This window comes from Jaculus jaculus, chromosome 16, assembly GCF_020740685.1.
Source record: "Jaculus jaculus isolate mJacJac1 chromosome 16, mJacJac1.mat.Y.cur, whole genome shotgun sequence".
Classification (NCBI taxonomy): domain Eukaryota; kingdom Metazoa; phylum Chordata; class Mammalia; order Rodentia; family Dipodidae; genus Jaculus; species Jaculus jaculus.
In genome coordinates this window covers 46,489,984-46,505,862 of record NC_059117.1, presented here as the reverse complement: position 1 = coordinate 46,505,862, position 15,879 = coordinate 46,489,984, and the positions used below count along the sequence as shown (strand labels likewise).

At 39.4% G+C, this 15,879-nt stretch overlaps 1 protein-coding gene across 7 annotated transcripts in view; it reads left to right on the top strand.

Annotated features, from left to right (window-relative positions):
• Sfmbt1 (Scm like with four mbt domains 1) overlaps window positions 1-10,067 on the top strand; it is a 303,481-nt gene extending 293,414 nt beyond the window's left edge. For all 7 annotated transcript variants that reach the window (XM_045135994.1, XM_045135999.1, XM_004652749.3 and 4 more), the window contains 4 exons: window positions 2,870-3,048; window positions 3,688-3,933; window positions 6,704-6,832; window positions 8,365-10,067. In XM_045135994.1, the coding sequence (XP_044991929.1) occupies window positions 2,870-3,048; window positions 3,688-3,933; window positions 6,704-6,832; window positions 8,365-8,505 (695 nt within the window). In that variant the 3' untranslated portion in view covers window positions 8,506-10,067. The remainder of the gene's footprint in view (window positions 1-2,869; window positions 3,049-3,687; window positions 3,934-6,703; window positions 6,833-8,364) is intronic.
• The last annotated feature ends 5,812 nt before the right edge of the window (window positions 10,068-15,879 follow it).

The window sequence follows — 15,879 nt, the reverse complement described above, 5'->3', positions numbered from 1 at the left end:
GGATATTCAAATAGAAAAACAAACATAGGGCTGGAAGAGATGGCTTAACAGATAAGGCAAAAGACCCAGGTTTGATTCCCTAGGACCCATGTAAGCCAGATGCACAAGGTGGCGCATGTGTCTGGAGTTTGTTTGCAGCAGCTGGAGGCCCTGGCATGCCCATTCACTCATTCATTCTCTGTCTCTCTCAAGTAAAATTCAAAAATAAGCTAGGTGTGGTGGCGCACACCTTTAATCCCAGCACTTGGGAGGTAAAGGTAGGTGGATCACCATGAGTTCAAGGCCACCCTGAGATTACATAGTGAATTCTTGGGCAAGAGTGAGACCCTACCTTGAAAAACTGAATAAATAAGTAAATAAAAGAAAAGAAAAATAAATGTTTTGGCTCCTATCTCACTGTACACAAAAATCAATTTAAGATAAATGAGAGCTGGGCATGGTGGTGCACACCTTTAATCTCAGCACTTTGGAGGCAGAAGTAGAAGGATTGCTGTGAGTTCAAGACCAGCCTGGACTAGAGTGAGACCTTGAAATTTAAAAAAAAAAAAAGAAAGAAAGAAAACGTCACCAAAATTTTGAAAAGGCCTGGTTTTTGAATAATTCAATTTTAAGAGAGGGAGAAAGAAAAGACCAGCTACAAACTTGGATAAACTATTCTTAATATATTAAATTACAGAGAAGAACTTAAATATATAAGGATTCCCCCAACCCAGTAATAAAAAGGAATGAGACCATACAGGGCTACTGGTTGCTGCCTGACATTTTGAATTTACCAATTTTCATTTAATTGTACACTTTAAGATGGCTAATTTTGTGTTATATGAGTTTCATGTCATTTAACATAAAACTATATCAAGTAGAAACAAAATGTTTAGAGTTGGTGGCAATGATTGTACAACATAGTAACTATACTGAAGCCACTAATAGAACACTTTAAACTGGTAAATCTTGTATTATATGAATTTATCTCAATACAACTTTTAAATTAAAAGATTATTTTAGGGCTAGAGAGATTGCTTAGTGGTTAAGGCGCTTGCCAGCAAAGCCTGAGGAACCAGGTTCGATCCTCCATGACCCCTATGTAAGACAGATGCACAAGGAGGCACATACATCTGGAGTTTGCAGTGGCTGGAGACCCTTGTGTGCCTTTTTTTTCCCCCTCTCTCTCAAATAAATAAGTAAACTAGCTTTTTTTTTTTTTTTTTTTTTTAAAGATTATTTTAGGGGCTGGAGAGATAGCTTAGCAGTTAAGGTGCTTGCCAGCAAAGTCTAAGGATCCAAGAACCCATGTAAGCCAGAGGCACATGGTGGTACATATGTCTGAAGTTCGTTTGCAATGGCTAGAGGCCCTGGCATGCCCATTCTCATTCTCCCTGCCTCACTCACTTACTCAATTCTCTCTCCCTCTCTTGTTCTCTCTCTGATAAATAAAAATGAAACATTTTTTAAAAAGGTTATTTTAAGCCAGGTGTGGTGGCATATGCCTGTAATCTCAGCACTCAGGTGGCAAGTGTAGGAAGATGGAGTTTGAGGCCACTCTGTGAATACATAGTGAATTCCAGGTGGGCTTGGGCTAAAGAGAGATCCTACCTTGAACTCCTCCCTCCCCCCACATTATTTCAAAGGTTCCTCGGGGAGACATCTCTGTTGGTAAAGTGCTTGTTGTACAAGTATGAGGGCCTGAGTTGTCTCCTCAGCGCCCATGCAGAAAAGTTACTCATGGTTAGAATCCTAGCAGGCAACTTATAATACCAGAGCTAGGGAAGCAAAGATAGGAGGATTCCCTAAGACTCACTGTACAACCAGTCTAGTCTAGTTGCTGATCCAATGAGAAAGCTTAACTCAGGACAAGGTGGGTGGCATTCCTGAGAAACAACACTGGAAGCTTGTTCTCTGGCCTATATATGTGCACATGCATGCATCCATGCGCATCCTTTTCACATACATAAAAAAGTAAAAGGTTTGTGCATGCCCTGGAGAGGGCAGGATAGCATAACCTTAAAATAAAAAAAAGGTTTGTGCTATTACTCAGTGGTAGGACATTAATGTTTATTGAGAGTTTAATCCTTAGCACCACAAAAATGTACTTTTTAAATTTCAATAAAAAATTTAAAAACAGCCAATAAGTCTCACATAAATATTTAATGATAAGAAGATGCAGATGTGCCATAGCACATATAAAGTGCATTATATAGTTAGTCTTCCAGGACATGGAAATCACAACTACATCGAGTAACGTGGATGGAACAGAAGGACATTGTGATAAATGAAATAAGTTAGGCACATAAAGACAATTGCTGCATATGATTGTATGTGGATGCTAAAGTTAAGCATGAAATAGAAATTATCAGAACCTGGAAAAGGGTGTATAGGAGGAGAATTGGTTATTCTGCTATGGAATGAGTGGGGACCCTGACAACTTCATGGGTTAATGGGAAATGTTCTGTATCTTAATAAGGTGAGGATTGGGCTGGAGAGATGGCTTAGCAGTTAAGTGCTTGCCTGTGAAGCCTAAGGACCCTGGTTCAAGGCTCGATTCCCCAGGACCCACGTTACCCAGATGCACAAGGAGGCGCACACGTCTGGAGTTCGTTTGCAGTGGCTAGAAGCCCTGGTGCGCCCACTTTCCTCTCTCTCTGCCTGTCACTCTCAAATAAATAAATAAAAATAAACCAAAAAAATTAGGTGAGGATTATTTAGACTTTTGCATGTTAGTACAAATCAGATTATTTACTTGTCTGATTATTCCACTGTGCAGAATTTAAACTATAAACATAACATATCTGCTTTCTGCTGTTCTAGTAGAATATTTTCATTTCAGGAACATAACAATAATGAAGCTCCTTTTTTTTTGGTCACCCACATTTAGCACACTATTATGGAAAGAAGAAAAATAAAAGAATTGGGAGGCCACCTGGTGGGCATAGTAACTTAGCTTGTGCCCTGAAAAAAGCCAGTAAGAGGAGAAAAAGACGAAAAAATATTTTTGTTCATAAAAAGAAACGCTCTTCTGCATCTGTTGATAATACCCCAGTGGGCTCACCTCAGGTAAGAGAACTGTCATGCTGTCATGCACTTGTCCATGTCTACAAGCCATGTGACCATTGCCTTACCATGTGCACATAGAATACCTGCAGATCTGAGCACGCCTAAAGAAATGAGCAGAGCTGGGTGTGGTGATGCACATCTTTAATCCCAGTACTTGGGAGGCAGAGGTAGGAGGATCGTTGTGAGTTCAAGGCCACCTTGAGACTACATAGTTAATTCCAGGTCATCCTGGACCAGAGTGAGACCCTACCTTGAAAAACAAACAAACAAATAAAAAAATAAAGAGACGAGCAGGGAGAGGGATGAAAGAAGGGCAAAAAAGCACATGACTTATAAACAGAATGGGGATGATATGCAGGAAGGGAATTGGGAGGTGGAGGAGTTTGGGTAGAGGAGGGATATGAAAATCAACTAAAATGGATTGTATTTGAAAATGCCAGGAAGCTGATTGTGGTGGTACATGCTAGTAGGGAATTGCTTAAGAGGCAGAAGCAAGAGGATCATGAAAATGCCAGAATGAATGATAAGTTTTTTGTATGCCAAGTAAAAAATAAATAGATCTCTGCCTAATAAAAGATAGCTTTTTGTTCAGTGACTGGTCTGTCCTGAATTTCAATGAGACTTCTCTTTTTCTCATAGGGAAGTGGAGGTGAAGATGAGGATGATGCAGATGACGGAGATGATGATTCCCTGAGTGAGGGCAGTACATCTGAGCAGCAGGATGAGTTACAGGAAGAGTCGGAAATGTCAGAAAAGAAGTCATGTTCCTCTTCTCCCACCCAAAGTGAGATGTCCACCTCATTGCCCCTAGACAGGCAAAGGAGAAAAAGCGAGCTTCATACTTTATCATTTTCTGATGATGAAAATAAATCTCCTTCACCAAAGGTACCATTTTAAAAGTAATTTGTCTCTTGTCTTCGCCGCCCCTCCCCCCCATCTATGATTGCCCTCTAGAATCTATTTGTTAATGACACTAGTATTCCACTCCTTTTTTGTTTGGTTGGGTTGTTTTTTTTTTTTCCGAAGTAGGGTCTCACTCCAGCACAGGCTAACCTAGAACTCACTCACTCTATAGTCCCACGCTGCCCTCAAATTCATAGCAATCCTACCTCTGTCTCCCCAGTGCTGGCATTAAAGGTGTGCATCACTATGCTCAGCCCCCACTCCTTTTAATACAGGCTTGTGAGGATTTCTAGGATCTCTTGTAAGGTGATCTTGTAAGGCAGTGATTTACATATATTTCAAGGGCTATTTGGAGACCATTTATGAGGAGACAGTGTCAGAGAAGCTGCTTGTTTAATTTTTTTTATTTTAAGTTTCATTGCTTATTTATTTATTTTTGAGGTAGGGTCTCACTCCAGCTCAGGTTGACCTGAAATTCACTATGTAGTCATAGGGTGGCCTCGAACTCACGGCAGTCTGCCTACCTCTGCCTCCCAAGTGCTGGGATTAAAGGCATGCGCCACCATGCCCAGCTTCATTGCTTATTTATTTAATAGCATGTTATTTAGTTTAGAGAAACCTGCCTTTTAAATACTTTTCATAATATATAGTTTTGTATAAAATTCTGGTAAAGCTACCTTGTTTAGCGTATTTAATATGTACATATATGTACACAGCACTAAAGACCACAATTTATTGTTCTAAAGCTGGATTGCTTAAAAAAACTTTTATTGATAACCTCCATAAATATGCCATGATTATAATTTCCTCCTCCTACTCTCTCTCCTTTGTCCCCTTTCCCTATCCCTCTCCACTGAATCCCTTTTTTGTTCTATCTAGTCCCTGTTCTATTTTAATGTCATCATTTTTTCCCTTTTGTTACGCAGGTCTTATGTAGATAGTGTCAGCCACTCTGAGGTCATGAATTCTATGACCTTTTTTTTATCTGGAAAATAGTATTGCAAAGCACTCCTCCCCTTCCTTTGGCTCTTACATTCTTTCTGCCACCTCTTCTGCAGTGGTCCCTGAGCCTTGGAGGGTGTGACAGAGATGTCTCACTTTGTGCAGAACACTCCACTGTCACTTCTCAGTACTTTCATAAGATAGCAGTGGCCACTGCTGTCTGAAAAGAGAAGCTTCTCGGGCTGGAGAGATGGCTTAGCGGTTAAGCGCTGGCCTGTGAAGCCTAAGGACCCCGGTTCAAGGCTCGGTTCCCCAGGTCCCACGTTAGCCAGATGCACAAGGGGGCGCACGTGTCTGGAGTTCGTTTGCAGAGGCTGGAAGCCCTGGCGTGCCCATTCTCGCTCTCGCCCTCTATCTGTCTTTCTCCCTGTGTCTGTCGCTCTCAAATAAATAAATAAGTAAATAAATTAAAAAAAAATGTTTAAAAAAAAAAGAGAAGCTTCTCTAACTAAAAGTGAGAATAGGGTTGGAGAACTGGCTCAGTAGTTAATACTCTTCCTTGCAAAGCCTATGGCTTGGGTTTAATTACCCAGTACCCATATGAAGCTAGAGGCACAAAGTGGTACACATATGTGGAGTTTGCAGTGACACTGGGCTCTGGTGTGCTCTCTCTCTCAAATAAGGTATTTTTTTTCCCCCAGGCAGGCTCTCATGCTAGCCCAGGCTGACCTGGAATTCACTATGTAGTCTCAGGGTGGCCTCAAACTCTCCGCGATTCTCCTACCTCTGCCTCCCAAGTGTTCGTGTACCACCACACCTGGCAAATAAGAATATCTTGAACAATGAGTAGCATTAATATGTTAGTATAAGCCTAAGTATTTAAAGGGCATAATATTAGATTATGATTATTAGATTAGATATGTCCTATGAGCAGGATCCATAAACGATTTCTTCTAATAGTTTGGCCTTGCTTCTTGATTTCATTATAAATAGATTTGCATTTGTACCCTGTCTGAGACTCAGCAAAACAGAACAAGAACAAATGGAAAATTTAAAAACCACTTTTCTCTGTCAAATTTAGTAAATTATTTAATTCCAGCACTCAGGAGGCAGAGGTAAGAAGGATTGCTGGGAGTTGAAGGCCAGCCTGGGACTAGAGTGAGTGCCAGGTCAGCCTGAACTAGAGTGAGACCCTGCATCAAAAAAAAAGTATGCTGAGGCCGGGCGTGGTGGCACACGCCTTTAATCCCAGCACTCAGGAGGCAGAGGTAGGTGGATCCCTGTGAGTTCGAGGCCTCCCTGAGATTCCATAGTGAGTTCCAGGTCAGCCTGGACTAGAGTGAAACCCTACCTCGAAAAACCAAAAAAAAAAAAAAAAAAAAAGGTATGCTGAAAATAAAGGAAGTTTTCCTCATTGATAGCTTGTGTTATGAGACAGTAAACATAATACATATTATATTGTAAAGTTCTTGGTTATCTAATAAATATGGGTCTTTACCCTCTTCACTGGAAATCAGTCATGAGATCATTTTACATCCTGTCCTTTGTTTTTTTGTGTTGTTTGTTTTGTTTTTGCTTTTTTGAGGTGGTATCTCCTTCTACCCTAGGCTGGCCTTGAATTCACTATGTAGTCCCAGGCTAGCCTTGAATTTATGGTGGTCCTCCTGAGTGCTGGGATTAAAAGCATGTGTCATTGCATCCAACTTACATCCTGTTCTGAAGGATTATGAATTTCTATAGGGAGACTTTTATTATATTAAGGAAGACGATAACCCTCATGTTTGGTTTGATTTTGTTGTGGGGAATGAAGGAAATAAGGATTGAAGTTGATGAACAGCTTCACCTGGACAGCAACCCACTGAAATGGAGTGTGGCGGACGTTGTGCGGTTCATCAGATCCACGGACTGTGCTCCATTAGCCAGGATATTCCTAGACCAGGTAATCACAGATACATATCTGTAATAACATCTCTGCAGAAGAGACATATTTATGTAACAGTTGATCTTTTATTTACAAGCTTTATGGAAAATGTTTTGAGCCAAAAGATCAGCATTATTTTTAGTTCCCTTTTCAGGAGAGAATTATATTTCAATATTTTATTAATTTATTTAAGAGGGAGTGAGTATGGGTGTATCAGGGCCTCCTGCCACTGCAAAAGAACTCCAGATGCAAGGGGAAAGTGTGTGGGGGGGGGGGGAGGGAGGGAATTACCATGGGATTTTTTTTTTATAATCATGGAAAATGCTAATAAAAATTAAAACAAACAAACAAAAAAAAGAACTCCAGATGCATGCACCACTGTACATGGAAACCCAAACTGGGCCATTAGGCTTTGCCTTTTAAGCAAGTGCCTTTTAACTGCTGAGTCATCTTTCCAGCCCAGAATTTTAGATACTAAAACGTTATTTATCTGACTTGTTCCATAGTTCAAAATAGATTATCATTGACTTCTTGCTTTCCTTCAAAATTTGATCCCATCCTTCAAATATTTAAATAGTTTGAAATAGCTCATGCCTTGCATAATTGTCCTCATTTTTTTAAAAAATAATGTTTTATTTTGTTTAAATTAGTATCTGTAATATTCCAAGCTGTGGAGTGATAACTGGTTTTAAGGCAGGGCATGGAGCTCAGAATACCAGACATGAGGCCTTGGGTTTGATTCCTAGCACCACACAAAGTCAGTGGCCTTAAGTAAACATGAAAATAAGTTCTGTTTTGATAACTAGAGAGGTTTGAAGTTGAACATTTTGCTGGGTGTGATTGTATAGGAATGGTGGTTGTGCCTGTAACCCTAGCACTCAGGAAGCACAGGTGGGATCAACCTGGACTACATAATCTGAGGCTAGTCCATATCTTAAAAACAAAACAAAAACCTAAACTTCTTAGGAGGTTTTTATGAATGCTATGAAGTAGGAGAGCATGAAGTTTATAATTATTATTTTCAGATACTTTTAGATTAGAAAGAGCCCTCTAAAGAAATGCTTCCTGGGTTGGAGAGATGGTTTAGCACTTAAGGCTGCTTGCCTGAAAGACTAACAACCCAAGTTCAATTCCCCAGTATCCACATTCAGCCAGACACACAAAGTGGTGCATGCATCTGGAGTTCATTTGCAGCGGCTGGAAACCATTGCACACCCATTCTCTGTGTCTTTCTTTTCTCTTTCAAAAATAAATAAATAAAATAAAAAAAGAAATGTTTCCCTTGGCACAATTAGTTGCTAGTTTCAGGTTTTCCCCAGCTTATTGAATTTCTGATGAGCAGATGTACTATAGAACGATTCTCATGTTTGTGAATTCACTAGCTGTGAAGGTTTCTCAGGGTGGAGAAGTATGACACTTACTTGGGAAAAGTAATGAAGAGAAAGTACAAGCATTTTAGTTGTGAGAGAGTCTGTGTGGACAGAGACTGTCATGATGGAGCTGCCTTTCACATCCATATCATAGATAATTTGCACTTTATACCCTAACAGGAAATCGATGGGCAGGCCCTATTGCTTCTTACCCTTCCCACTGTTCAAGAGTGCATGGACTTAAAGTTGGGCCCTGCCATCAAGCTTTGCCATCACATAGAGAGGATCAAATTTGCTTTTTATGAGCAGTTTGCCAACTGAGGACCGCTCAAGTATGCTGGATCATGAAGCACAAATGCATCGAATCATCTGTTCTGCTCTCACAGGGATTGAAATAGTCTGGGGCTGTGTGCTCTGCAAGTGTCGGCTTGCTCTCTTTGCACTTTCAGGGGTGGAGGACCCACACCGAGGAAGCAAAAATGACACAGAAGTGGCTCTCCTGCCCATGGAAATGTGGACTTCTTCTGTTCAGAATATTACTGTTAAAAAAAAAAAAAAACAGTTGTGAGGAAAAACTCTTTAAGCATTTCCAATGGTGTGACCTGAAAACCAAGAATGATCTTGGCAGCTGGGCAGCTCCAATTTGGTTATTTTCATTCTGGTCCTTCCACTGTAAATTGAACTTGGTTCTTTTTTTTTTTCTCTTTCTTTAAGAGAGGACATAGCTTTAAGATAGCTCTGATTGGGAACTGTGCCCAAGGCACATTAGTGCCTCGTTGTCATTGTGTTTTTAAGCTTTTTAAAATTAAAACTTCATCTGGGGGATGCTTATGTGGCTCTAGGGTTTTGAATGTACAGTCACACTTTGATCCATTTTAAAATTTATTCTTCGGAGTTCCTTTGTTTACTACCTCTGTTGATAATTGAGCTTATAGGCATGAATGATGGGGGTTTTTTTTTGGATGATGTCATTTTTCAGCTCCTAAACACTGAAACTGTAACAGAAGTTGGGAGGAGGGAGCACTATTTGCCTTCTTAAAAACATCATGTGGGTACTTGCACCAGTACCTTAACCAACCTGATCTGAGAACTCTATGACATGTTATTGTTCTCCTCCCTGACCCAAGTCTGGCCACTTTTGTTAAGTAGCTTCACAAAGACTATTGGTAATTCAGTTTAATTGCTTTCTCCCTGTTGGTTCTGAGAGGGACTTTAAGTTCCTCTTTTATTTTGTTCACTTTTCTATGTTTATTTCGCTTTTCTAAGTCCTTAGTTTGGGTAAAAATCAGTAGGGGTTTCTTGGACCCACTATCAAGCCCATTTCCTCTTTTTTTCTAGGTATGTCCTAACAAGTCATGTAAAAGTGCAACAGAGGAAATGTGGCTTTGGAGGTGGCACAGAGTATGGAGTTTTTGCAGCAGTGTCCTCCAAAACTGGAAAAGAACTGAGAGTCCAGAAAACTGCATAGCCATGTCTCCAGTTAAAAATTTAAATTAAATGTTATCTGCAGTCAAAGATTCCCCACTCAGTAACTCAGTGTTCTTTTTTACTCAGCTCAAATTAACATGAAGCTCCAGGTGAATTTTCACTTCTGAAGGCATTGATATCTATTATAGAGTCATAGCACTTACTCTACTGGGATAGTTATGAGGGATGAAGAAAGATATATACAGTTTGCCTCTCTTAAATGGTTTCCTTTGTTTATTTATTTATTTATTTTTGGATTCTCCTAGTTACTTACAAACTTATCACCCAAGCATTCCTCAAAAATTGAAAATGTTTTAAAACTACAAACTCAGTAAATTCTGGACAAATACAGTACAAATATACAGTAATGATATTACAGATTTGATACAAATACACAGTAATGTTGTTACAAATTTGAACTGATTGTGATTTTTTTTCTTTTCTCTCCTCAACTCCCACGTGTTTTAATGGACACTGACAAAGAGTCTGTATTCTGGATCTTCTTTATCATTGAGTTATTCTCACACCACCTTAACTCAAGCTCTCCAAGCCATAAAGCATTAATTCTAGGTTACCAGTAGGTATATTTGGAAAGGAGCTTCATTTACATAAAAGTTAACAATTTGACCTTATTTAGATATTCAGTTTTTAAATAATTATTCTATACCCACAGAAGAAAAATATGAATGGTATTAGACAGTTAGCAGTAAGCAGGTAGCAGGTAGCTGTGAGGTGGTGATTATCTTGTTTAATAGTTTCCTGGGATCTCAGCAGTCAAGGCACTAATACAAAAGGGGCGGGGGCCCATTGAGAAAAAGCAACAGAACACAAAAATAGAATTAATGTGTAGGGCCTCATTGTTGTCTATTTAGTAAAATGAAATATAAGAGGGTTTATCAAATATTGATATATAACAACAATATTGAATATATTTTATTGTCTCTCTTCTTGACTTCTTCAAAGACTACAGACTTTAGAATTGCCACAGAAGAACGATATCACCCTTGAGAGGTGAAGAACTTGGGAAGGGTTTGAACATAGCAGACTCATGATTATTCAAGCTCTGTTTTTTTTTTTTTTTGTTTTTTTTTTGCTAGGAGAAATAGCAAAAGACCAACTCTAAAGTTGGACAAGTGAGTGCGGGTTCCATGAATATTGCTTGCATTCTTCTTTTGGGATACACTGTACTGGTCAATCACATTGAAGAACTATATCCCTCTAGCTTCTCCCAGGTACTACATCTGAGAAGATGATTGATTGGAATTTCACACAAGATATTCTTTTAAATTTAAATTTTATAATTGGAATTCCCTTTATCTCATGGTTTGGGGAGCAGTGATGATCCTTTTACTAAGATTCTGCAGTGTTTTAAGTCTGGTGATAGCTTACCATGTTGGGTAAAAGGTTTCTGTGTTTTTCAGATGTGTATGAACTCTGTTTTTGAGACAGCCAACCTCATATGTTTGTGAGAGAGACATTATAATGTGACAGTCTTACATGTTTGTCTGAAGTTCACCTGCATTTGGTCCCACAATTTGCCTATGGTCTGTTTTTTTTTTTTTTTTTTTTTTCTTTGTGGTACCATTTTCACTCTGGATTGATAAGCTTAGGAACAGGTTAATAGACTGTATCATCCTCCTGAGCTGAAAAGTTGGTTGACCAATACTAGACTTTACTGCTATGTCAGGGTGCTTAGGGAAACCTTAATGGTATGTGCAGATTTGCTTTGACATTTGGATTATATTTTGTAGGTTTCTAGTGTAGGTTTCTCTTTTTCTTTGTGAGCCATCTTCATCCTTTTTAAATGCAAGGAATGCATTAATAGAAAAAAATTTTTTTTCGAGGTAGGGTCTCACTCTGGCTCAGGCTGACCTGGAATTCACCACGTAGTCTCAGGGTGGCCTCGAACTCTCAGCGATCCTCCTACCTCTGCCTCCCGAGTGCTGAGATTAAAGGTGTGCACCACCATGCCTGGCTTAATGGAGATTTTTATCATTAGCTTTTCTTTATCAGTGTAGGTGGCAACTAGCATCTACGTTATGGATCAAGGAAGAGTACTTACCAACCTTAGGAAATGATCTTAGCTGGGCATGGTGGTGCTCACCTTAATCCCAGCACTCAGAATGGAGAGAAAGGAGGATTGCCGTGAATTTGAGGCCAGCCTGGGACTACAGAATGAGTTCCAGGTCATCTGGCTTGAGTGAGACTCTACCACAAAAGAAAAAAAAAAAAAAAAAAAAAGATCTTGATAAGTATTTATTAAGTTATGATAGCAGCAGACATAAAAAAAAATCAGTTCAGAACTTGGCCTTTATATGCTTCTTTTTCTAGAAGTAAAATTATTCTGTGAGAGAGAAGGCATTGGACCAAAGTTTCCTGAGGACCTGAGTACATTTTACAAGTTCTCTTGTACCAGTTCATTCACTAATGTGATACCTGAATACAGTTTAAAAGCTCCAGAAAGCCTTAGGTAGGGAATGACTCAGAACATTCCTCTCTCAAACAAACATTGTTTCTAAGTACACAGAATATCAGAGACTCTAGATGGGAGGTTGTGAAAACTGTAATTAGCACTTGTATTTACTTGACACCTATCACCAAAGACTAACATTGAATATACCCTTTGTTTGATTGATTGCCACAGAAATGCTGAGTCTTTTAGCCCTGATGGTGGAAACACATGAGGGTTTGAACTTGTACTACATGTTGATGTTCCATCTGTGCACACATAAACAAAAGTTCTGTTTTTATCAGGAAATGTGTTGTCCTTATGAAATGAAGGTTTTACTAACAAAAACAAGTAAAAAGCTTGGTGAAGACTTCCTTTGTAAATTTGAATGCCTTTGGTCCTGGGACCTCTATGAGTATGGGTTATGGCTATGGTGCAGGCTCAGAGACTTAAGGACAGAGCCTCCTGCAAAACCAAAAAGTAACAAGTCACTTTCCTACCGTCATAATTCTTCCTTGGCCTTAGTTTAAATATGTTCCTAGTGATTTTTGATGAGTCCTTTGCATGAGAAATATTTTGGAAATTTGAATTTATACAAAGAAGCTACCTATTGACTTGGAGTTTTGGTTTAAGACATCTAAACTCAAAAGGTCAGTCCAAACAGATCTGGTTCCAAGCCGACGTACTTGGGTGTTTTCTTTCTTTCTTTCTTTCTTTCTTTCTTTCTTTCTTTCTTTCTTTCTTTCTTTCTTTCTTTCTTTTTTTTCAAGTTAGGCTCTCACTCTAGCTCACCTTCTAGCCCAGTAATTCACTATGTAGCCTCAGGGTGCCCTTGAACTCATGGCGATCCTCCTAATCCCAGCCTCAAAAGTGCTGGGATTAAAGGCGTGCAACACCATGCCTGGTGACTTGGGTGTTTTCTTTAGTACCTGTTTTTAACCACACAGGTAGCCTTGCTCTTTGGAGCAGCCTTAAGTGTGATGTATGGAAGGTAGTGGATTTTAATGGCAGTGTATATTGATTTTATTTTTATTTTTATTTTTTTGCTGTAGTGTTTAAGAAATCAGTTTCACAAAAACTAGCAAAACCAGGAGTGCACAGTTAGAAAGATAGGAAAGTAGACCTAAACTCTTCCCTTAACACATGTTCTGATTGTACTGATGTAGTTCTGCAGCCTATATCAGAGAGCTGTTGGGAAAGGAAAACAAGTAAGCAACATACTTGCCTGATGATCTTCAATACAACACTAATGCACTGACCTGGGCTGTGGGAAGCAAAGGATGTGCTGACCTGTGAAGTGACACCACCATTACTGATGGTGCTGGGGCATCTCTGCTCAGTATGCTTGGGAGCTTGGCCTCAGGGCTTCGTTAGGGTTTATTCAGTCTGAACCACGTTGAATGTGACAGAATAGAGGTGGTCACATTGTGAAAGTGCGGGTAGGCTATGGGGGGAAATCAATTCACAAAGCAGATGATTGATGGAGGCTGCAAAGCTTAGGCAAAGATAAAGCAGGGCAATTGACTGAGTTCCTTTTTTCAAGAGTCTATAAAGAAGGTAGTTTGAATGTTTATCTTAAGATTTTCAATGTTCCTTGCTTTTTCTCTCCCTTTCTTACTTAAAAAAAAAAAATCATTTAATTAATGTATTTGAGAAACAGAGAGAGTGGTTGGGAAAGAATGGGTATTCCAGGGCCTCTAGCCACTGCAAATGAACTTCAGATGCATGCACCACCTTGTGTGTCTGGCTTACATGGGCTCTGAAGAGTTGAACCTAGGTCCTTAGGCTTTGCAGGCAAGTGCCTTAACCACTAAGCAATCTCTCCAGCCCCCTTTCTTACTTTTTGATTGAATTTTTTAAAATATTCTGTTTTATTTATTTATTAGAGAGAGAGAATAGAGTGCATCAAGGCCTCCAGTCATTGCACATGAACTCAAGATGCATGTACCACCATGTGCATCTGGCTTATGTGGGCTCTGGGGAATCAGACCTGGGTCCTTAGGCTGCACAGGCAAGTGCTTTAACTGCTAAGCCATTTCTCCAACCCCCTTAATTGAATTTTATCTGAAGACAATCAGAGGCCTGCCAGGGTGGAACTCCTGGCTGGTTCTAGTACACCTCTTTCTAATGCTCCTTGGAAGTGATGCACTTGGTTCAATATATATTTTTACTTTTTTTTTTAAGCTCTTTGGAACAAAATGAGATGCTTATTGCCTTGTATTCTCTCTGATTCCTGTTTTTCCTCTTAGTTTTGAGTGTTATGCTTTGAAGATTGATTAGGGATAAATATGCACAAAATAGCTATTAAAATAACTCCCGCCAAATTTGATGGCATAACATTAAAAGGATTTTAAAAAACAAAAAAGCAAAACTATTTTGGATGAATATTTATGTGTTGACTTTTAGTTTGGCAGGTAAGTTTTACTAAGCTTGATATGAAAGTTTTAGGTATAGTTTAAATTATTAGACTATTCAAAAATATTGACCTGTGTTTAACTTTAATTTCATTTGTGCTTATTTGATAGTAAGAAAGGCATTTTGGCTCTTGCCAGTGGGCCTCAAAGAATTATTTCTGAATAGATGAGAAAGGTTCTGCTTGCTTAAATAGAATTCCAGATTTCTTCACACCTCTTGCTGTCTCATCCTTTCTGGATTTAGATAATTTAAACTTTTTAAACTATGTATTTTATTTATTTATTTGAGAGAGAGAGAGATAGAGAATGGGCATGACAGGGCCTCCAGCCACTGCAAACGAACTGCAGATGCATACACCACCATGTGCATCTGGCTTATGTGGGACTTGGGGAATTGAACCAGGGTCCTTTAGCATTGCAGGCAAATGCATTAACCACTAAGCCATCTCCAGCCCTAAAATGTTTTTTTAATGTGTAAGAAAGAGGGAGGGGCAGGGAAGGAGAGAGAGAGAGGGAAAGAAAGAAAGAGAAAGAAAGAAAGAAAGAAAGAAAGAAAGAAAGAAAGAAAGAAAGAAAGAAAGAAAGAAAGAAAGAGAATGCTAAGGTCTCTTGTCCCTGCAAACAAACTCCAGATGCATGCACTGCTTTGTGCTTTACATGGATACTGGGGAATTGAACCTGGGCTGTTACACATTGCAAGCAAGCTCCTTTAACCACTGAGCAATCTCTAGCACCATGAATGTGGATATTTACTTTTTTTGAAAATTCATTTGTAGGAACTTTATTTTATTTTATTTTTTTGCTTTTTTGAGGTAGGGTCTCACTCTAGCCCAGGCTGACCTGGATCTCACTATGTAGACTCAGAGTGGCCTTGAACTCACAGTGGTCTTCCTACCTCTGCCTCCTGAGTGCTGGGAGTAAAGGTGTATGCCACCATGCCCGGCTGCTTTGTAGAAGCTTTTTTTAAATTAACTATGGCTGGAGGTAGATAAATAGAATGGGAACATCAGGGCCTCCAGCCACTGCAAACGAACTCCAGATGTGTATGCCCCTTGTGCATCTGGCTAATGTGGGTCCTGGGGAATTGAGCCTTGAACTGTGGTCCTCAGGCTTCACAGGCAAGCGCTTAACTGCTAAGCCATCTCTCCAGCCCGATATATATATATGTTTTGTTGACAACTTCTATACTTACAGACAATAAGACATGGTATTTCCCTCCCCTCCCCCGCTTTCCCCTTCATAACTCTGCTATCATATCCCTTCCTTCTCTCCATTAGTTTCTTTTTTCATTTGATGTCATCATCTTTTTCTCCTATTATGAGTGTCTTGTGTGGGTATTGCTAGGCACTACGAGGTCTTGGATAT